The sequence below is a fragment of the Hemitrygon akajei genome, chromosome 7, assembly GCF_048418815.1.
Source record: "Hemitrygon akajei chromosome 7, sHemAka1.3, whole genome shotgun sequence".
NCBI classification, from domain to species: domain Eukaryota; kingdom Metazoa; phylum Chordata; class Chondrichthyes; order Myliobatiformes; family Dasyatidae; genus Hemitrygon; species Hemitrygon akajei.
Genome location: NC_133130.1, coordinates 55,184,669 through 55,208,269, shown reverse-complemented (window position 1 = coordinate 55,208,269; position 23,601 = coordinate 55,184,669). Strand labels below are relative to the sequence as shown.

The 23,601-nt window shown below is 37.7% G+C and overlaps 1 protein-coding gene across 2 annotated transcripts in view; it reads left to right on the top strand.

The window, feature by feature from the left end:
- Positions 1 to 22,059, top strand: part of dusp10 (dual specificity phosphatase 10) — a 33,281-nt gene extending 11,222 nt beyond the window's left edge. For both annotated transcript variants that reach the window (XM_073050916.1, XM_073050917.1), the window contains exons 3-4: positions 17,009 to 17,377; positions 21,000 to 22,059. In XM_073050916.1, coding sequence (XP_072907017.1) covers positions 17,009 to 17,377; positions 21,000 to 21,265 — 635 coding nt within the window. In that variant the 3' untranslated portion in view covers positions 21,266 to 22,059. The remainder of the gene's footprint in view (positions 1 to 17,008; positions 17,378 to 20,999) is intronic.
- The last annotated feature ends 1,542 nt before the right edge of the window (positions 22,060 to 23,601 follow it).

Below are 23,601 nucleotides of genomic sequence, written 5' to 3'. Positions count from 1 at the left end.
TTCTTTCACCAAACTCTTTTTTTTAAATAAAAAAACAGCAAATTAGTCCAAGATAAAGCAATTGTTTCATATTTCAGCTGTAACACTCTTCTCATACCTCTGCAGATTTTAGTTCTTCCTAGCACTTTTTCTGGTGTTAAACTTCCCTGAATAATGTCAAAATGTATCTGCAGTGAGATTTAATTCTCACTGGTTTAAAGGAAACCTGCCCAGAAATTTACATGCATCTAACCAGAATCTACACCTCACTTTGCCATCTGTACCACCATAACAATCGTGGAACAGTCTCAATAGTACTAGGAGTGCATTGTGTTTTCCATATGCTCACATTAACAGGGAATCGCAATTAGCTGCTGGGATACACATTCAAACGGTGTCTCAAAGGTACACGTTGTTACTGTAAGTGGTATTACACCAGCGACAGGCTATTCTGGGTGAGTGGACGATATTGAGGCGGGAGGTGTCCATAAGCAAAAAGTTGACCACTCAGACTGTCTGAAGAATTAGAACATCTTACCTAGACAACCTAGACAAATCGTGTATTTGCTGGCAATGGTTTACTGAGGCTGTAAACTCAGGCTATTTGCAGGAAGACCTTCAACCTTGCCCCTGTGTCTGGACTGCACTCCAAAGCCAAGGCCATGATGGCTTACCTCCTTGACATATTTAAGCTGTTATGCTGATCTTTGCTGTGTTTCCCACCATGTGTCACTGTTGTGTCACAGAGGTCACCCAAGCATTGTATTAGCAAGGGAATAACTTTGGCAGCTATAAGGTGACACATTGGGCACCGATGTTTGCCCACATTGCTTGCTTCCCATTAAGGCAGACAGCAATTGACTATAGTCATATGTCCAACAGGCCTTTCCTTGTATACAGACCTCTCATCAATAGGAAATGGCCCTACTTCCTGAATGTGGCATGTATTGTCAACAGGTGAGTGCTGTCTTTCTAGGAAGCACACACACCGGTATTCTCAGAGAATCCACAATGCTGGACCATTTCAATTGTCAGTACTGCCCTGAAGTATAGTTATTGGGGGAGAAGAGCTACTCTCCACTTTACTAGCTGTTAACACCATTTTGGTCATCAGATGCAGCAGTTGACTGAAGATGCGATGACTGCTATGAAGGAGAGCAAGAAGTAGATCGTCAAGCCTTTCAAGTGTTTTCCAGCATTTAATATGATCATGGTTGATCTATGCTAGTTGCAACACCTCTTCCATGCCATTTCTCAATACCCTTCTATTCCTTGATCTAAAATATTTATTCATCTCCACTTTACATACATTCAAAGTTCCAATTACTACTACCAGCCAAGGGGGGGGGGGGGGGGAAATCCTGAGATTCACCATCCTCTGTGAGCAGAAATTTCAACATGGTTATCAATAACTGGCCCACTTATCTTGTAAATTATGCTCCATTGTTTGTAGCTCTCCTGCTAGTGAAAACATCCAACCATCTACCCTGTCAAACTCTCATAAGATCTTAAATGCTTGAATCAGGTCATCGCTTATTCTTCTAAACTCTTTAAGAATACAAGTCCAACATTAAGGCTCTCTTGTAGGATCTCTCATTTTAGGGATTAGCCTAATGAGTTTTTCATACTGCATCTAATTAAAATATTAATTTAGGTAAGGGAAGCAAAACTGTATGGAATATTCCAGATGAGACCCCACCAGAACCCTGTACAAGTGTAATAAAACATTTAAACAAAAAAACCAGCAGGTCAGGCAGCATCTTGTGTTTATTATATTAAAAATCCAAATCCTTTGCAAGGTAGCCCAAAATGCCATTTGCTTTCTTAACTACTAGTTTGGACCTACCTGCTCCAATTTTGTAATTCATGCACTAGAACACACTCTGTACTTCATTCACTATCAGTCTTTACTTGTTTAGATAATTACCTGCCTTTTGATTTCTCTTACCAAAGTTCATGAACTCATTGCCACATTAAACTCCATTTGCCAGTCTTTTGCCTACTCAGTCAATCTATCTCTATCCCTTTGTAGATTCACGGTTATGTTATGCCCTTCTGCCTAATCTTGCATCATTGACAAATTCAGAAACCCTACATATGGTTCCATTCTGAAAGTCATTGCTGTAAGTGGTAAACAATTATGGCCCAAGGACTGATTCCTGCACTATTTCACCAGTTACCTCCTTCCAGCCTGAAAAAGGTCCCTTTTCCTACAAGGCATCCAATTTTCAATTCCATCTCACACACTTTTAAAACCTGGGGCATTAAGTTTATGCTGATGAAAAATGCCATTGTTCTTGTGAATACAAGGTCCTGTTGTCTGCAGTGCATACTAAGGATTGTGATTGATGCTGTATACTGCACTATCCTACAAATCAACAGAACAACCAGTGGCAGAGGAAAAGCAGCATGGAGATGTGGATCCTGAAGAGCAGCAGTAGTGAGAGGAGGAAGAAGAAATATTCCAGCTCAGCATACGATGTATATGTCAAATAAGCAGAGGAAGGAAGCATGGACAATGGAAGATTTAACAAATTTGGACGGGGTGGGGGAGAGAGAGACTTCTGATAAGTAACTTATACAGGTGTCCCCTGCTTTACAAAAGTTGGCTATACATCACTTCGCTTTTACGAAAGACCTGTATTAGTACCTGTTTTCACTAACCGAAAGAAATCCGAAGAGGATTTTTTCTTTTACGAAAAAAGGCACCCGCTGTAAACTTGTGTTCACCCCGAGAAAGACTACCATGTCCATGAAGCCTTGCGCAGGCAGGTGTGTGCGCATACATGTATGTGCCGATTTTTTATTTTTTTCCCCCCCCCCCCCCTCTACAAATCGGTTTTAGCCGAATCTTCCCGATTCTGGGAAGTGAAACTACACTGTACATATTATTTCTACTTTATATAGGCTGTGTATTTATCTTATCATTCCTACTTTTACTATATGTTAGTGCTATTTTAGGTTTTATGTGTTATTTGGAATGATTTGGTACGTTTTTTGGCTCTGGGAACACTCAAAAACTTTTCCCATGTAAATTAATGGTAATTGCTTCTTCACTCTACACCATTTTGGCTTACGAAAGGTTTCATAGGAACGCTCTACTTTTGGATAGTGGGGGAAACCTGTAAATTAATTGTTCATAAGAGAAAACTCCCAAGATCGTCTTTTTTAAAAAAAAAACACATAAATAATCTGGTGAGGGAGTCCAAATGATGCATAAAAACCTTCCACATCCTACCTTGCAAGTTCAGCAACATTGTTGATAACATAAATAAAATGCAGCCCCATTTATTTTACTTCAAAGGGCTTACTGTGGTGTCTTAGCATTTTTTGCTTAAGTAATTCAGACCTGAGCAATAACACTTTTCCAATGGCCATCCCTCATCTGCAGGTAAATACAGTAGAGTACAGCCTACACTGGTGTAGCATGTGAGCATATGATATTTATTTTCAAATGCTCCTAGAGGAGCCGTTTGAGTCTTCGGGCCAATAGCAGCGGATGTAGCTCCTGGAATGTATCTCACTCCCCAGTAATTGAGTGAATAAGTTCTCTCTCGCTACCCATTATGTGCATTGGTGTTGTATCACTGACATGTGGAGCTATAAGAGCTGATGCAAAGTGTTGGAGGATGCAGTATATGAGTGAAGAATTGTCATGGATCAGTGCATGTTTATGGCATGAACCACCCTTGCATTCTTAATCAGAGAATTTTGACCAATTTCAGATCGTTTGGAGTTCCTGTTTTAGTGCACCATTGTGGGTGAAATCCAGTTTTAAAGGTGGATAGTTATTAATTTACAAATTAATTGATTAATTTAGTAGTTACAGCACGGGGGGGGGGGGGTTCCATGTGCCTAAACCAGCTCAATCTCTGTCATTTATTTATTCTATAGAAGGCTGCAATTAAATTTGCTTCCACTGGATTTGCAGGCAGTGCATTTCCAGATTCCAGTCACGTGCTGCTGTCCTTTGAGAAGTGTTTCTTATGCCGTTCTTGATTCTCTTCTCCTTTAGATTTTTCCTGGTTATTTAATAACCAAACTTTTCTAACCCTCTTTCGCCTGAAAGCATGCTATTATCAAACAAACAGAAGCAAATAGTTTTTGCCCTTGCTGAGATCTATGAACTTCAGTGACCTGATATATACTGTAACTTCATGTGTACCTTGACGGCTTTGCCCTTGGCAGCCAGGGCAACAGTCACTGTTGGTTTCATAACCTCAGGATGATTCCAGGCAGAAACTTCAACTCACAATTTACAGTAGGAAGCTCATCCAGACTGCATGTTTTAGGAGAGCAGAACTTACCAACTTTTCCTTCAATCCACAAAAATGGGCAAAGCATGCATTGATATATGCATTGCAAGCTTCCCATTGTGCAGACATTCAGGAATTGCACATATGTTCTTGAGACCTCCCAGATGATTCTTCCTTGGTGAAAATTCACTCCGTAAGCATTATTCTGTAATCCTCTCTGGGTTCCTCTAAGTCCCAGGAGACTTTCCCTAGCGCCATTCATCATTGCAGCATCTACATTCTACAGCAACCTCCTTATGTGGTTTTGTGGTCTGTCGATTTTACAAAGATCATGTCTGTTGGTCTGCATACAAAGAAATGCGCAACTTTCAAAGCACAATGTCAGTTTCAGTAAGGAATTTCACAGGGAATTTCTGTTTTTTATATGTGAAGTTATTGTTTTGTATCTAGCTTGCATAAAACAGCCTAAGGATGACACGAAAAGAATGTATAGAACATTTTCGAGGGTTCTGTTTTGGGTGAGATAATTTACCCTTTTGCCTTTTGCCCTCACAGGTGTGTGTACGTGAAAGGTCTAAGACAATATTATCTTGAATAACCGGGGATTTATACCCCATGTCCTAGCTAATATTTAAACATTGCTCACCATCACCAAAACAAAAGCAGTTTATTTTCTTATTGTCAGATTTGGTGGAAATTGGTTGCTCTGTTTCCTGCTTTGCTTTATTAGCTGTGTGGTGCTTTGTGAGACCTGAAAGGGATGTGAGGTTTTCCTTTATCTCGAATTATCAAAGCAAAACCACTTTTAGTTTTGTTTGTAGCCTTGGCTACTTGCATTTTAGTTGATTGCTATATCTGAACTTCAATGGTAAGACTCTTGACAGTGTGGAGGATAAGAGGGATCTTGGGGTCCAAGTCCATAAGACGCTCAAAGCAGCTGTGCAGGTTGACTCTGTGGTTAGGGCATATGTACATTGGGCTTCATCAATCGTGGGATTGAGTTTAGGAGCCTAGAGGTAATGTTGCAGCTATATAGGACCCTGGTCAGACCCCACTTGGAGTACTGTGCACTGTTCTGGTCGCCTCACTACAGGAGGGATGTGGAAACCATAGAAAAGGTGCAGAGGAGATTTACAAGGATGTTACCTGGACTGGAGAGCATGCCTTATGAGAATAGGTTGAGTGAACTCGGCATTTTCTCCTTGGAGCGACGGAGGATTAGAGGTGTACAAGATGATGAGAGGCATTGATCATGTGGATAGTCAGAGGCTTTTTCCCAGGGCTGAAATGGTTGCCACAAGAGGACACAGGTTTAAGGTGCTGGGGAGTAGGTATAAAGGAGATGTCAGGGCTAAGTTTTTTACGCAAAGTGGTGAGTGCGTGGAATGGGCTGCCGGCAACCGTGGTGGAGGCGGATACGATAGGGTCTTTTAAGATTCTTTTGGATAGGTACATGGAGCTTAGAAAATTAGAGGGCTATGGGTAAGCCTAGTAATTTCTAAGGTACAGACATGTTCGGCACAACTTTGTGGGCCAAAGGGCCAGTAGTCTGCGGTAGGTTTTCTGTGTTTCATTGTTCAATGCCTCCCTTGATCCACTGAGTTTCTGGTCTTAGTCAGTTTTTGCTTCCCACATTAAATTGGATCTTAGAACTCCAGATTTATAGTGTGGATTCAGAAAGAGGAATCATTAGTAGAGTAAACTCCTTCCACAGTCAGTTCGGTCACCGAGCTGGAACCAAGCAAAGGCAAAAAGAGTGAACTTGCAAATGAAGGCAATGCAATAGAGGAATTGTTGCTGCTATCCTAACAAACATTTAAGATCCTTCTGTGCACTATACTTGTAGAAATGGATTGTTGCTGTATGATATCATAAAATAACACTAGACTGTTGACATTTTGGCTTCAAAATGCACTTGAAGTGAAGTTGCAACAGCTTATAAATTGCTTTGATTAATGATTAATCATTTTCTAAATTGAAACTTTACCCTGAAGACATCTTTTGGATCTGCTAGGAAGCATAATATAATAAAGCAGATATATGTGAAAGGAAATATTGAACATTACTAAAAACTTATTAGGTGGGAGCATCCTAACAAAGGAATGGATGACTTGACATTACAGCTTTACTTTCTTTGTGGATTGTTAGGAATTTTTGCAAAGGAGGACAATTGAATAGATAAGCTTAACCTTTTCAAAAATTTACACCTGTTTAAACCATAACTCTTCACTTTAAAGTTCTCCACCTGCCTTGTCACCATTGGAGATGGATAATAACAGTGACATCAGCTGGCATAACATCAACTTTTGAATACTATCAGTACAAAGAATATTACTTTGTTTAGGCTGTGGTTCAAGTGGGGGTAGATGATGTAATACTAACAGGTGGTACAACTGAACAAAGTACTGATAATCTTTGTAATAATTGTTCCACCCATATTTTGATGTGCATTGCTTGATGACTATCAATATAATTAACTGTTAATATATACTAAAAAAAGCAATGGCTCACAATGTGTCTCAATATTTATTTCTGTTTCATCAAAGTTAGCTTCAGGAAACAAACGTTGCAATTCTGAAGATATGCAGTCATGTTGAGTTTATCAATCAATAATTCATTACTCCCCTATGCATTTTCTGGACTTATGTTCGTGATTGCTTGCCAAAGAGTTTAATGAACCATAAGTAAAGAGTAACTTTATTTTACTTTAAAGCAGTGAATCATCACAATTAGTTTGGATTTAAGAACAAGCTTGAAGTTTTACTTACAGAGAACTATGTGTGTAATTGGTTATCAGACAGGCACTGCCATTAACTGATTTGAATACCTTTTTAGTGCAACATACAATATCCTAGGTTTGTTAATAAAATGAGGCAGGAGGAGTTTAGAAATTCTATTCAGAAGCTGAAGTTGTGCGCTGAGTAGATCTAATAGGTGTGTTAGGGATAGGAGGGGGGAAAAATAAGTACTGAAGTCTCTTAACTATCCCAAAAGTATCAGCCTCCACCCCTGACATCACTAAATAAATAAATAGATGAACACATTTATGCTGATACTGAGGAGCATCTTAAAATGCAGGAAATGGTAATAGCATGTCAGAGAAGTATTGAATCAAGATCACCAGTATGTCAAAGTATTAGCAATGCTAACTTCTCCATCCTGTCCCTTTAGTAAGGATCATTCAGAAGCAGATGTTTGACAGGTGGTTGTTGTTCGGGCATTGATCCTACTGTCTTTCATTTGTTTTATACAGGGTACTTGTTTTAGAAAAAAATTAATTGCCTTGTTGGAATGCCTTCTATGGATGTCTTTAAAGCACCCTGTGTCCGGAACAAATGAGTCTGGAAACACCTCTGATTGTACATCTGGCTTTCACTAAGGACTGTAACACAGATCCCACAACAAACCTGGAGACCGGATTTGTGTATTTAAACAGGCTCTATGTTTGTACGATAATGAATGGTGCTCATTTAATGGAGAAATTAACTTATGAGGTACTCATCCACCTCTTGCCCATTTTTAGAAGCAGAATGAGTGGCTGGTGTTTGGAAAAAGAAATTCCTTTATACAGTATGTTGGGCTATGGATTCCATACACAGCCTGTGAACTCAATGACTTCCAATTGTGACTTGTCACGATGGAATAAATAGTGGATTATCTAGTATAATTTTTGTCTTCACAGTCCTCTCACTTGCATTTTCTCCCTCAAAGTTGAGATTATTGTGATATGCACAAGTACAAGAATGCATTGTTGTAATAATAAATTTACTTGCAAAGGCATCAGAGTGATTTCAGATCCAGCATTTTAGTGTGCAAGTAACTAACATACAGTATTTGATTTTCATCCCAAATCTATTTCTCATATGTCTATTAACAACACTAATATTGAACAATGCATCGGAAGCTCCTCTCAGAATTGTAGTTTAATTGCTTATTAACTTCTTGCAGGCAAGAATTATGACCAAGTTGCCAACATTGTAGTTAGAAGCCCATCAGTCAAATTTGTCAAAGGGCTTTTGTGATTCAGAAATTCTGAAGAAAATTATATAAAATGCTGGAAAAAAAGATCTACTAGTGTTTTTAGTGAACAAAGTTGTAGTATAAATGTGATTATGTGTAGTATAAATATAGATTATGTGTTTCAATAACAATCAAATGTTCTCTTTCAAAAGGCTTTCTTTAAGAGCTTTTTGTACATTGTTTACGCATGTATTCAGGTTACTGCCTGATACTTGACGAAGGATCCAAGTACACGTTATGGTGAATGTGAGTGTGATTCTTGACATGCAGGTGGCAAACTGGTGTAGCTAGGCATGAAGCCAGAGTCACTGTAAAATTTATGAAATATTCTATATCTTTTGAATGTAATGTTTTAAATTCAAGAATGGGAAAGCATCAGCTGAAGGAATTCAGCAGAATGTGCCTGTAAAGAATAAAATAACTTCTGATTCATACATATAAATGCTGCATATTATAGTGACCTCTTGCATTGCAGATCATATTGTGAGAGCAATTCTGGAGGTGATTTAAAATCTCATTTGTGACTTAATGAAAAGAACCTGACTCTCTTGAGGTCAGAAATCCAGCCTAATGCTTTAATGTGCAATTTTCTTGGGCTCTTTTGGATTGGGCATTATGCCACACCACATGATGAAAAGGTGGAATAAGAGCCTTTGATGCCCTGGGCAATATTTACCCCTCAAGAAAGAGATTATCTGCTCACTTTAGGATCAGTGTTTGTGGAGATTTGCTATGTGCAAATTACATACCTTATTTTCTGTTACAGGAGTGACAACACTGGCTGCTAGGCATTCAGCAAAGTTCTGAAAGAGATGGGAAATGTGTTATTTTGGGAAGGGGAGAAAAGATGTCACATGTATTGCATTGATAGTACCTAAATAACCAAATGTGAAACAGAAAGGGAGCAATGATTCATATTCACATTGAGGAGAGGAAGAGGATATCATGCAGGAGGGTGATTCAGTATCTATGATGTATTTGATTTAGAATACACCTTCAGTCAATAAGAATTTGACCCAAGCAATACTGGCGATATTGATGCACAAAATTTATTGCTTATTTTGGGATGTAATTTGGTTGAATTTTCAATCCAGCCTCTTAAATCCTAGAGTGTATGAATATGAGCCTGATATGGTTGTATGAGCCTGAATTAACAGCCTTTGTGTCACAGATTAAGGCAGCTTTAAATCGACAGGCTTCAGCTCAAAAGGACTTCATTTAAATTTCCTAGATCAAAGCACGCTTATCCACTTTATTTATGATTCTCGAAGAATTTAAAATATACGTCTTCAAAGAAAGTATTTCAAAGCCATCGAGCAGATTATTTTGGCATGGTCATTTTTTTTTATCTTGCACAGATTCATATTCATTACTTGCACAGATTCCAGATGGCTGTAGTTTTTGTACTTTCTATGTTTAACTTTAGTAATTGAATGAAACATTCTCTAAAAAAATAATAATGCAATACTTCAAATCTCAAGCTCATCATTTGCAATAAGAACTGTTTTTCCTTTAAAGGGAATTAAGCATGGTCATTAAGTGCTGGCATTGCCAATGATGTTCGTATGAGTAAAGTGCTCATGAGTTTGTCATTTTATGCCATTTATGTAAAAGTTTTAGAGCCACTGGGATGAAGGTGCGGGTTATCTTCAGTGGTCGGGTACTTGGGTAGTTAGGTGAGAGAGAGATAATAGTTAACTTAAAACACACTCTGATGGAAGATGCAACTAAAGGTGAGGGTCATGTACTTAGTCTGAGTCACATCATGAAAGAATCCTTTAAGCAAAAGTAGCTACATTCCCACCTGGAAGGGAGGAGGAAGAAGAACCTTAAAGAGAAGAAGTGCATGTTGCTAACTCAGTGCTGAGTTGTGCCCAGTCCAAGGGATTGTAACAGACATATCAAGCAGTAGTTGCTAAAGAAGAGGGAACAAAATCAATCTTCCAGAAAAAGATATGAACCTTGTGGTAATCAATTGCCATCAATAATCACTTCATTCAAATTCTAACCTTAAATAAAGAGCAAAATTTAGTCAAATGCATTTATCTTTAAATTAATATAATACAACATTTTATTTAAGTAAGCAGATTTCACATAATTTCAGATACTTTTGTCTGTAGGTTGTGCCACCAAGAATAGATCTGTTTCTACTCATTGTCTCTTGCTTATTTCTCTTTAAGATCAAATGCATTTCAAGTGTTGCACCTTGCAAGTATTTTAGTATTTTGAAACGATTGGTGCAACTAGCTCTCAGGGACGTCTTCAAGTGTGAAGCAGCTTCAGAACGGATACACACATGCATGCATTTTCAAGGCAGCTGATGCTAGAGAGGAGATTAGGATATTTACATTCATCATTCAAATTAGCCCGATTCCACAACTTAGTTTTAATTCAAAAATAAAATCAAACATTTAGCACTTGATAAATGTTTGTGCTGTGAACGCAGGGCCCTTAGCATTGTCAATGTGAAAAGAGTAATATTTTCAGGTCTCAAATACCTTTCTAGAACAGACATTGGGCTTTGACAATGGATGAATTGGGGCCTGATCTTTTCTAAATAAAATCCTTTGCCTCACCTAAGATTCATCAGTGTTTTATAAGACACTCACAACAGGTAACTGCTAATGATCTGTTACTCAGAAACGCTGCCAACCCTGACAATAGACCCCATGGAACTTAATTGTGGAAAGATGCTGGTGAGGTACGTGACCCTCAGGTAGAATGGCCAAATTATTCTAATAATTTAGATGAAGCTAGAAAACCTGTTTCATGTTTTTTGGCAGCATGTACTGTAGTTTGGCCTACAAATGGATCTGAACTACTTTCTACCTATGTCCTGATGAAAGGTCTCAGCCCAAAAAGTTGACTGTTCATTTCCCTTCATAGATGCTGCCTGACATGCTGAGTTCCACCCGCATTTTGTGTCTGTTGCTCAAGATTTCCAGTATCTGAAAAATCTTCTCTACTTTCTACCCATCTCTATTTTTTAAAAACCTAAGTATCATTGTTGGGGTCATAATGTCCTTATATCCACTTTAAATGGACCACTGATTTTAGTTAACCAGAGAAAATGGTAACATAATCTTAAACAATGACTTTGAAGATTAGTAAGTGAAAATGGAGGTGATTCTCCCCTGCTTGTTCAGCTGTGTGTTTAAAACGGGTTTGCATGTGCCATGGACCATTACCATTCAGCAAGGGGTCTGTGGGTCTCAGGGTGGGAGGTTGAAGGTGTAAAAGGACCAGAAAATGAAAGTGGCAGATGCTTGAGCTACCAATAAAGGCAAACAGTAACAATTTTTGGGAACAAGCAGTGTTTTCCGGTAGATATCACTGTTTCCCATAGGTAGCATTGTGTAGCATCGTGATATAATACCTTTTCAGAATCTTAGGTTGATTTACACTCAATTAGGAACTTTTCCTATTTTAGTTACTATTGTCATAGGAGAATGCTTTTTTTAAAATCTGTTCTCTTTCTGTAAATCGTAAACTGTATTTAAGTGGCAATGAAATTGCAGATGCTGGAAATCTGAAATAAAAACAGGAGATGCTAGAATCACCCAGCAGGTCAGGTAGTGTCTCTGGAAAGGGAAACTGAGTTAATGTTTCGGATCTGTGAACCTTAGTCGGAAGAGGGAAAGTGAGAGAAAAAGGTAGTTTTCAATACTGAGGGTGAGGAGGAATGGAATATCTCTAGGGTGAGACCAAATGAGGTAATGTGACAGAATGTTTTAACATTGCTAGAATTTTCTGTTTGTAGGTGTTGTTGGTTAAATGATACATAATGGTCAGTTAAACCAGTCTTAATACACCTGCTATCCTTCAAAGTAGCATATGTGACATCTCTTCAGCCTTGTACTGAACTACCAAGCTAATTTTTCAGCTTGTGTGTCCGATGTAAGATTTGATCCCATTGTTTCCTAACTACACTCCTCATTGAAGGAGGGAACAGAAATTTGGAGATCTTGCTAGATCAACTGAGTTGGGTGTAATTGTGGAAGGTGGATTTTAATTCACGTGACTGAGGATATCCAGTTTGGATTTAGTACTTTTGAAACCACAGATGATTTTAATAAAAAAAGGGAAAAACTTGAGTATTTCTGAAACTAATTCTGAGTAGGTTAAAGCAATTACATGAAGGTTAGTAAGTGTAGTTAAATGTATCAATAAACATTTTAAAATACTGTATTTGGAGATGCTCATATGTGAGGAACGTTTATATGCAAATACAGGTTGAGTGAGTAGGTTGATGGGAAGCAACTCAATGAAAGATTCTGCCGAAAGTAAATTGACTAGCTCTAAAGAATAATAGTTCTAAAAAGTGGCATGAAACTTTGAGGCTGTTACCACTTAAGCAGAAGAGGCTAAGAGGAGATTTGAGATTATTTTTGTTTGTAAAGTAGAAGAGCTTGATAGAGTGAAGAAAGACTATTTTCTCTGACGTAGAATAAATGATAAAGGGCCATTGTTTAACATTTGATGAAAGTCGAAAGAAGGGAGTTTATGAGCAAAAAAAACATAAAAAGGCACTGAAGTGTAACAATGGAGCTAAGGCAAAGGAGAAAATAGTCAAAAGCCTAAAAACCTGTTAATGCAGTTCATTGGCATACTAACTTGTATGTGGAAACGTTAGGGCTGTTTAAAAAGGTTATAATGTGACAATTAAACAAGGCTAGAAGCGTGAAGATAATGGAAGGAACAGAGAACTGGTGGAATTGGCAGCCCCGAAGAGGTAGAGAAAAAGAAAAGGGATTTTAAGAAGATGATGAGAATATCAAATGTGAGGCAGTGAGAGCAGGAGCCAGCATCTTGAATGAGAATGCCAGATTGTGTCTGAAAAAGAATATAGCAACAAGGTTTTGAACCACTTTAATTAAAGTATATAGAGATTTTGGCAGAGCTCAATTGTAATGGCAGTGGACTTTCCACACTTTAGCTGCAGGACATTGTGGCATGTCAAAGAATGGAACGTTAGTGGTGAGATGGAGGTAATAGCAGGCACTGAGAACGTAGCTCTGGATGCCAGCTAACATGCTTATACAAAATAACTTCATGTCATCTCATAAAGTTGCTAGGGAGTCACAGCTCAATGAAAAACTGATGGCGAACCAAACGATGGTGAAGTGGGAGTTGGAGAAACAAGATTTACGCAATGTCCAAAAGATTTTCAAAACTGAGTCATCTTTTGCTATCAGTTTCAGTTCAGTATAATGTTTTTCTATGTTGGTAATGGTTCAGTAACAGCGGAATTGCCATTATTCCATATGTGTGCGATCAGAATATATGAAAATTGAGAGCTTTGTTTCCATGTACATTGTTAGACTGTAACACCTTGTACAAATTGGTATACTTGTCTTTCATTTATATAATTGTACTACCATCAATCCACCATTATCCATCAAGTATCTACGAGTCTACTTTCAAACTGAAATGTTTGAAAATGAAAGCAGTTCACGTGTTGATTGATTAAAATAAATTATATTTCACTCTTGGTTTGTAACTTTAAGCCAAGAATGTTGCATATTGTTCAGAAGAGGATCAAAGAGCTACAAATACCTTACTTTAAAGGAATTAATTTGTCTGGCTTATTTACACTGAGCGTCATGAGAAGAGGCAGTATGAAGTTTAGGATTTACTAGCAGAGCAAAGTTCAAAGTAAATTTATTATACAGCTGGAAGCCTGTTGGAAAATTTATACAGCTTACAGAGGATGAATTACAAATTTTCACCACAAGAGTAATAATGTTAAAAATATTAAGCTACAGAAAATGTTGCATATTTGCTCGTAGCTTTAATATTGAGAAATCCAAATCTGCAGAACTGGCTTGTCCTTTGATTTTCTGCAAAGCAATTCCTTTGGTGTAAGCAATACCCATTGTTTATAACATCATCATCATCATGTGCTGTGTCTTGGAAAATTTTTCTACAGAAAATTTGTCTTCTCCTGGGCAATGTCAGGTGCTAAGCAGGCGCTACACTTTGTCTGGGGTGACCTGGAGGCTAATGGAGGAACGGAGTGCCTTACACCTCCTACGGTAGAGACAGCTCCACCCTGCCACCCTATACCGTGTAGTTGCATGCTGTTTTCATGATCTGGCGAATCCTTTCAGCTGAGGTCTTTTTCCAAAAGATACTCCTATACCGATTTGAGGGATTTGACTATTGCAGGATTGATATAGTATTTGGCTCAATTTCCAGTAAATGCATCCTGGGTAGATTTTATTCAGTTTGGAATGAAGAATTTTATTCCTGCTGTTGTTTAACATGCATAATCTTTAGTTATGGGCTCCAATTCTGTGTAATATCTTCAATGTTGAACCGACTTGAATTCAGGTCTTGACCATAATTTGATGGGTTATGAACTTTCAGAAGCAATTGGAACTAAGATCCTATTTTCAGAATGTACAATTACTCTTGACTATTTAATGTCTGAAAATCGAACTATACCCACATGAATTATAATAACACAACAGGAAAGTTAACTTGTTGAATCTTCCAATGGTGCAGTCAGCCAATTTTAACAATTTCCACAGAAAACCAAACAGGATACTGGTCCGTTTTCATAGATTGGGCTCACAGTCTAAGTATAGGACAGTTGCAGGTGATACCAAAGGGAAGTTTAATGGGGTCAACAGAAGCAAATCAAACCTGAATATGGTTTGGGATTGCTTTTTCTTGTTGATCAGCCTCCCTTTAAGAGTTGGTGGTTATGCTGTTTAATAGTGACGAAACTGGACAGATCAGACTGCCTATAGACTTCACAATGAGAGAACGACTATTACATACAGCATTGGACCATGCTTTGCAATTCAAAGAGACAACCCTACTGAAACAGGAAGGCTGAAGCTACCCATCTAAAAACCCTTCTTGAAAAGGTATTGGCCAGACTGCAAGGGCAACCGGTGAGGGAGAGGGGACTGGGCAAAGTGGCTGGAGGCAGAGGTTTTAACTTTCCGAGTACCACTTTCAAGGCAGTACTTCGTACTTCATTTTCACTGGAGTTACCATCCCCTCCAATTATTTTTGGTCTAATTCAAGCAGCGCAGCCTACAGGGATTAATTGTAGAACAGTAAAACTGAAACAAAAGTAAATGACTAGCTCAATTTATTGTAAAAAAAAAAGAAGCCCATTTGAAAACATTGGTGAAATAATCGATGAATCATAAGTAAACATCTGTTTGTAGTTGAATAAATGTTTGTGCAGTGAAGATTAAGCATCAACGCCCTGCTGGGAGAGAGCAAGACAATGCAATTAATCCTGAATTGCTTTGACAGTTGGAAAACAATATATGGAAAGGTCTCCTTCAATGCTCTGTGATCCAGACATGGCATTGTAATAGAAGTACCAGTCAGCTTGTTTGACATTGGCCTTACAGTTTAAAAAAAATACAATTATACCTGACATGCCTTCCTTGGGAGTAATGTGAATTACTAGTCTGGGACTTGTTGGGAAAGGCAGCAGTATACCATCAGTAATTAAGCAGCAGTACAGTGCCACAGCCGATAGCTCCAGCAAACAGAGTTTGATGCCGACCTTTGGATCCGTCTGTGTGGATTTTCATGTGCTCTGTATCACCACGTGGATTTCCCCTGAGTGTTTAGATTTTCTCCAACATCCTAACAGGCTTAATGCCTGTGGTGAATACTCCTATAGTGTGACGGATGGCAGGAAAGTCTGAGAGGAATCTATGCACCTGTGAGAGAACATTGGTTAAAAGGAAATGTTTTGGACGATGTGATTGGGAATGCTTTGTGAGCTCCCATTACCAATTAATCTGGATGAGAAATATATATATTTTTAAAATGATACCCTGCAAATATCAGGAAGTTGGGTGGCTTATTGAATGAGAGCTCCTGAACTTACTAACCGAGCTGCACTGGTGATTTGCCATTTGTGTGGTGTTGCTGCCTTCACCACGGACTGTATCAACTGGGCTGGCACACTGGTGAAGCTAGGAGAGATGCTGCAGCAACCCAAGCTCAATCTTGCTGGCTGTGTGGAGTTTGCACGTTCTCCCCACAATGACATGTCTTTCCTTCAGATGCTCTGATTTCATCTGACATCCTTGCTTGCCTGCCTAAGTTATCAATGATGTGTCAGTGAGCGCTAGAATCTGGGAGAGTAAACATAAGTGAGTGGAGAGTAAAAATGGATTTGGAGTAAATGGGTGTCTGGTGATTAGCCCAGATTCTGTGCACTGAAGGACCCACTAAAATGCTGTACAACTCTAAGACACTAATGAGAGACAGTGACTGAATTCCCCAGCACCATCACAGGCTGATGAGCCATAGAGGTTAGACCTGATACAGGATCATAAGCCCATTTATTTGAAGATTTTGTGAAAGCATATTTATTTACTCAAACAGGTAGTTGTATATATTTGGAATGTTTTAATAATTGTTTTCAATGGTTTGAATTTTTTTAAATATTTTGAGTGCTTCAGAATTCAGGGATAGTCAGAAGTATTTAATAAACTTTGACACACATGGGGACATGGATTTATCTTGTATTAGTTTTATCAACACATATGTGATCAGGGCTTGTTCAGGACCTGTCCTTGTCATTACAAGATTGGTACCATGCTTGCCATTGCCAATCAGATACTAAATACCTTATCCAACCAGTTCAGCCTTTCAGTTCAAACTTAGTAAGAGGTTGACCTTTGTGTCAGTTGCAGTTTAGAGAGGAAATTTCAGCAAGTACTACAGGCTTTCTAATTGTGGTTAACTGTGTTCTTTTTTTATTTTTCAAGGTGGACACAGCAGTTTCAAACAGCACCATGAGAACCTCTGTGATCACTCCCTGCAGCTTCAGGAGTGCCCAGATGCAGGGGGAGCATCAGCAGTTCCAACACAGCTACCTCAGTCCATCCCCACCACCCCTGACATTGAAAATGCCGAGCTGACCCCCATCCTACCCTTCCTGTTCCTAGGGAATGAGCAGGATGCTCAGGATATAGAGAAAATGCAGCGGATGAATATCGGCTACATCATTAATGTAACTACCCACCTGCCTCTTTATCATTATGAGAAAGGTATCTTCCATTATAAACGGCTACCTGCCACTGACAGCAACAAGCAGAATCTCAGGCAATACTTCGAAGAGGCCTTTGAATTTATTGGTAATTACTTCTTAAGCCTGTTTTTAAATGAGTATATTGTCTGTATATGTTGGCAAAAAACATTTTGTCATAAAAATGCATAATTCAGTTAAGATAATAGTTTAGAAAACTGAGTAAACAAGTGGCAAAATAATAATGGATTTAAATTTTTTTTAATAGTTTTACTTTTGCAGGAAAAATCAGTACAGCCTACTTCAAATCAGTGTAACTTCACCTTGCAAAGAACTACAGATTTAAAAAAAAAATCAGAATACACTTTTCAATTGTCGGGTCACCTTACTTAATTTTAAGAAGATGCCTTCCAATTTTCCACTCTGCATGGTTGACAAATGAAATCTGTCACCTCATCATTCTTTGTATTTAACCTACATTGCTATACTCAATGGGGATTTAAATCATTTCACTCCATGGAATAAGCATTTCCTGAACTTCCTGTTACTCTAAGTCTCCCTAGATAATATCATCCATCACCAGAAATAATTTAAAAAATGCTGAAAATAGGTGGCATATGTTTAGAGAGAAACAGGTGTTAATGTTTCAGGTCAATGACTTGCCATCAGATTAAATGCTGCCTGACTTGCTGAGTATTTCCAATGCTTTATGGTCATATTTAGCATATTCATCACTAGAAATTCAACTGTCAAAAGATTTGGATAATGTTTGGATATAAACTTTCATTACCATTTTGTATTAGTAATGACATTTGGGGCCATTAATTGCAAAGGAACAAAATAATTCCCACAGAAGATATAAATCTTACAGTAAGACTAGTGGTTCACATTACATTTTGTACTCCAGACAATTCATAAGTGTCTTGGCCTTCCATGAAGGATTTCAGTTCAAATACATTTGCAATTGGGCATGATTTCCTATTTTGATATGTTAACAATTTTAATATCTCTCAGCCCTCATGATAGATATTGTAAATGAGTCTTTTTATGAGTTGTGTATTTTGGAGAGAGCCTGAAAAGTCTAGTTGGTAAAATCACAGCAGTATCATTTGAAGTAATAACTAATATTCAGTGAGATTCAGCAAATATGACCCAAAAAGCTTAATTCTGTATCCAAAATTCCACCTTTTTTGTGAATGGAATTTTTCATCTATCTCTGCAAAATGACAGACCAAGTAACCCTTTCTTCAAGATCAACTTAGATAATCCCTCAAGAATAATCATGATTTTTTTCCGTTTGATCCAGTAATATTCAAGGATATTTAAGATAAAAGATTGTAGTTTAGTGTGATTGTTTTACAATTTGCTTCAATAATGATGTTGATTCAATATTAACCTTTATTTGTCTCTTTTTATTTAACTGATTTTTTTTTCTGATTCTGGTGACATGAAAAAAAAATTGCTTTCAAAGTCATAAACCAAATGGAAAATCTGTTGAAAGCCTTATAATTTCATTTACTTTAATTGAAGGCATTAACAGTATAAATCCTAAAGCTGTGGGTAGCTATAAGACTAGCCAAGCTGCTCAAAAATGCTAACAATATCGCAGATAAACGTAAAATAATTGTGAGCTCATTTGAAGACGTTGCAGGTTCCCAGCATGTTAAGGACAAGCAATTCTGACTGTTCTCCTTGCATAGGCCTGCTTTAAGAATCATGAAGCACTGATCCAGAAGATCGCAGCTTTAAAGTATTTTGTTGCTTTTTTTGTTGAACTTTTATCAGCTATCATCTGTGGTCTTTACTACAGCAACTGGAAAGAACCGATTTATGTTTACAATGCTCCAGAGGTCTGGTTGTTCAGTTATTTTCCCAATCTAGTAAAACACCAATACCTTCAATTTTTTGGTGCTTTGATTCCTTTAACCAAAACCAGTGCTTTAGTGGAAATTTGAAACCCGAAGATCCAGTTGCATTTTTGATGAAAGAAGAGTGTCCCTTAGATATGTAGTGATACATTTGTTCAGCAAAAAGGAAACACATTTAATTTAAATGAGGAGTCGACCAATGCAACATTAACTAACCCAACCCAGCTGAGTCCCTGCACTCTATTACTCTAAGTGTTATCTTCACCCTCTTAAGCATTTATGTTATGTGTGGGAAAATTGGAACAGACCAACTTTCAGGAGAATGTTCATGTCAAAGGAAACAGTAGTTTGGAATAACAGAGTGCAAGTTTACTGGATCAGCAGAAAAATACAGGGCAGCACTGAATGTTTATGCACACAGATGTAGGCAATTTCTTATCTGTGCTATTTAGAAATTGCTCCGTATATCTCTCTCTGTGTTAAAAATAAATAAATAAAATTGGGTCTTATGAAAATTGTAGATTAATAGTCTTGGATGAGTCATTGGATTTTTGGCAGTGCTGAGCTTCAGTTGGATATATTTGTAAAAATGCATTTAGATAGCAATTTAAAAAGTACATTATTTTGAATCTTAAGTAACCTGTACGTTGACACAGCCCGAGGATCAACTTCAGATTTTGTAGGGGCGAACTAAGTTCAATCATCCCATGTTCCATAGCATTCCATATGACAATATAGTCTCAAAATCTAGAAAAAACACTTCACACAATGAAATACAGAAATATTTATCAGAACTATATTCAAAATCTGAGGGCGTACTAGAGAATGCTAATAGAAAAAAATATTTAATTTAATGATGTGTATAAAATGTATGATTTGAAGCATTGGAGTCATAATTTTGATTCAGTGAAATTCTAAAAGAAAAACAGCTGCTCCCTTATTAAATAACTTGGGAGGAAAGTTATTTAATAATAGTGTTACTGAATTCAAATAAAAGTTCTCAGTTCTGTCCTTTAAAAGTGGAAGTTTATTTGAATGCTTTTGTTGTTAAATTTGTTGCTTTTCTGTACATGTTCAAAAAGTTGATCTTCCAAATTTCTCCTCAACATATTTTACCTCTCAGGTGTTTTGACAAATTTCTGTGCAATAAATAAAAAGCAGTGTCAATTCAAACTTCAGCAGAGTCAAGACACCGTTAATGAATATGAAATTGACAGATTTATCAAGTAATATCTGCCTGGTGAAAAGCTACAGAGTCCCACAACAAACTTCGAAATCTTTTATGCACCCTTTCCAGTTTAATGACATCCTTCCTGTAGTAGGGCAAACAGAACTATAGGCAATACTACAAATGTGGCCTTACCAGTGTCATGTACAGTTGTAACATGGCATCACAACCTTTTCTCAATAATCCTGACCAATGAAGCCAAGTGTGCCAAACACCCTTCTTCACCACCTTGTCTACCCATATCAGCACTTTAAAAGAACTGGGCACCTGCACGTCTAGGTCTCTCTGTTATACAACATTCCTCAGAGTCCTACTATTTACAGTATAGGTTCTGTCCTTGTTTTTCTTGCCAAAATGTAACACCTTGCATTTGTCTGAATTAAACTCTGTCTATCATTCCTCAGTCCACTTTCCTAGTTGATGGAGAGCTGATTGTATTTTCAGATACATTTCTTTACTGAATTCTGTACTAACTATTTTACTGTTTTCAATTTACTGTCTTCTGATGCTGAAACTGAATTCTGATTACTTTCAGACTCATTGGGAAATGATGGAAGAGTAATTGTATTCTCTTGATTGTAGAGTAATTGAAGGTTAATATTGAGTGTAATGTATTTTGTTTCTTTTGCTTTCAGAGGAAGCACACCAGTGCAACAAGGGGCTACTCATTCACTGTCAAGCTGGTGTCTCACGTTCTGCTACTATTGTTATAGCCTATCTGATGAAGCACACACGGATGACCATGACCGATGCCTACAAATTTGTTAAAGGAAAGAGACCAATTATTTCCCCAAACCTCAATTTCATGGGACAGTTGCTAGAGTTTGAAGAAGACTTAAACAATGGAGTCACTCCACGAATTCTGACACCAAAGCTGATTGGGGTGGAGACAGTTGTTTAATATGGCTTGGCCAACTTTTAGAGGTTTTTTTTGTTGATAGGAGATGTTTATCTCCCCTTGATGCTTTGAGGCATCCAGTGTGCTGGAACTGAGAACCTAAAAAAAGACTGCACCATCAATGATGGAGGAATTATGGTGTTGGTGGTCTGTGCAGGTTCATAGACAGCAACAAAGAACTGGAAATGGAGTGAAGAAAATGATGATGAGGCTATGGTCTGGAGATTTCCTTAGGAAAATCCTTTGGATTCATCTAAAGGATGCCAAAGCAGATTGGTCAGTGCTCACTGTGATAGAACCCAACACAGCGCATAGCTGTGGTTAATCTCCACCAAGATCATGAAGAAGGACATATACCTGTAAAGAGAATCCTGATTATTTTGTGTGTTCAGGGCCTGATAATGCCGGTTATATTTTTCTATAAGGGATAAAAACAATTACGGGAATTAAATTAAAATTGTCTTCTCTAATACATGCCATTTGAGGCTCATTGTGCAATAATTGATTTGGGTGTGAAAAACCAAATGGATTGAGATGGGTGCATTGTCCTTATGTAAATATGCAGTAATAAAACAGTATCATGCACTTAGTCAGAGCTGGGAAGAAATCAATAAAAAGCAATTTTACTTTTGATTTAAATTCTGGTCACAGTGCCATATGTACTGGTGCAATTTCTTAGAAATATATTGGATCAGAAGGTTAAGGAAAACATTATTTAATATTTTTCACACAATCGTAGTGTGTTACTGTTGTCGGTGTATAATTTTCTTTTATAAAAAAAATTGTGAATAACCATACCATGTGTCACGTTTTCATATTATGCAAAACTTCTTCACAGGAGTAATAGGGTCAGAAATAATTGTGCTGTTTCTTATAAGGAAGAGAACATATTGCAAAACACAGCAGCGCTAAAACAGTTTTCCAATGGGAAAGGTGAATTGGATTGTTGTGTGGTTTGTGTATATCTCATTCCATCCATTTAGTAATCTACTGTGCTCAGTCTTGCTTGAGCAGTGCCAGAAGAGGAGGGAGGCAAAAGGATTGAGAATGGAATCTCTCAGGTTTTGGAATGGGAAGTGGGCTTTGTTGGATGATTAGGAGGTGTCAAGGTCTTGATGATGCTAGGGAAGCAGAAAACAATGATGAGGATTGCTAAGAAGGTGGGAGCAAGAAGCCAGTTTAAAGTTTAAAAGGGGATAAAGGGTCCATCCATGTGGCCAGCAGATCCCCTGTAGTTTGTGCTGAAGCAAGCCTTGTGTTTTGTAAAAATTGTAAGCATAATTAGGCAAGAGCTAAGCTTGCACAAATTTGATGGAAGTGGTTATGTGTTGTACACCATTTGATAGTGTGCTTATGCATACATTGTACTATACACAGTATAAACATGTCATGTGCACACAGATTCAAGAACCCAGAAGACACTGCAGAAAGAACAAACAATTTCATTTCACATGTCAAATGTAAATATAAATTGATAGCACACATTTAATATACTGTATGTCACATAATATTACTGGGAGACAATCATCTCACGTTAAAGATTCAAAATTTCATTCTTGTTTGTTCCAAATATTCTCAACCCGATCTGTTTTCCCTCAATGCATCTTTTAGCCCTATTCTTTTTCTTTCAAGTTGTTAACTCACTTTTGTTTAAATGCACTTCAAAACAGTCATTCTTTTATTACAACTGCAAGGAGAAGAAAATTATTATAATATTTGGTTCTTTTCCAGATGTTGATTGAATTTCTAGCATTTTGATAGCCTGTCACAACATTTTGGAGCAAAATTATCTTCAGCATCTGCTTTGGAGCCTGCTTTTACCAGTCATTTAATTATTTCTGCAACTTTGTGAAGAGTATTCCCTGTGTGAGCCACAGGGTTGGAGAATATGAAGCCACATGATGCATTATTTACTTCTCTGACCTTTTCTCAAAGCAGTTCTTTACCCAGCGTGCTTAGATGGTAGAACTTGCATCCTCAGGGAGTAGTTGGATAGTTGAGATGCATTAAACTAGGAGCTAGGTTGCATGTGGGTGGGAATATAAGTGAGACTGGAGGAGGCTGGATGAAGCACAAGCATCAATATGGTCATGTTGAGTTGCCTGCTGCTCTTCTGTGCTGAAAATACTTTCTGATCTAAAACTTGACCTGATAAGTTTTTCTGGCGCTTTAACCCTCTGTTTACCTTATCAACCAACAATTATCCTATTAAAACCACTGAAAGTTTTGTAGATTTTCATTAGTTTGCGGCTTAAACTTTTCATCTCTGATGTAAAAGATACCTCTATTTTTCCTTCATGGTTCAAAGTGTTTTGACTGGTACGCAATTCAGGATATAA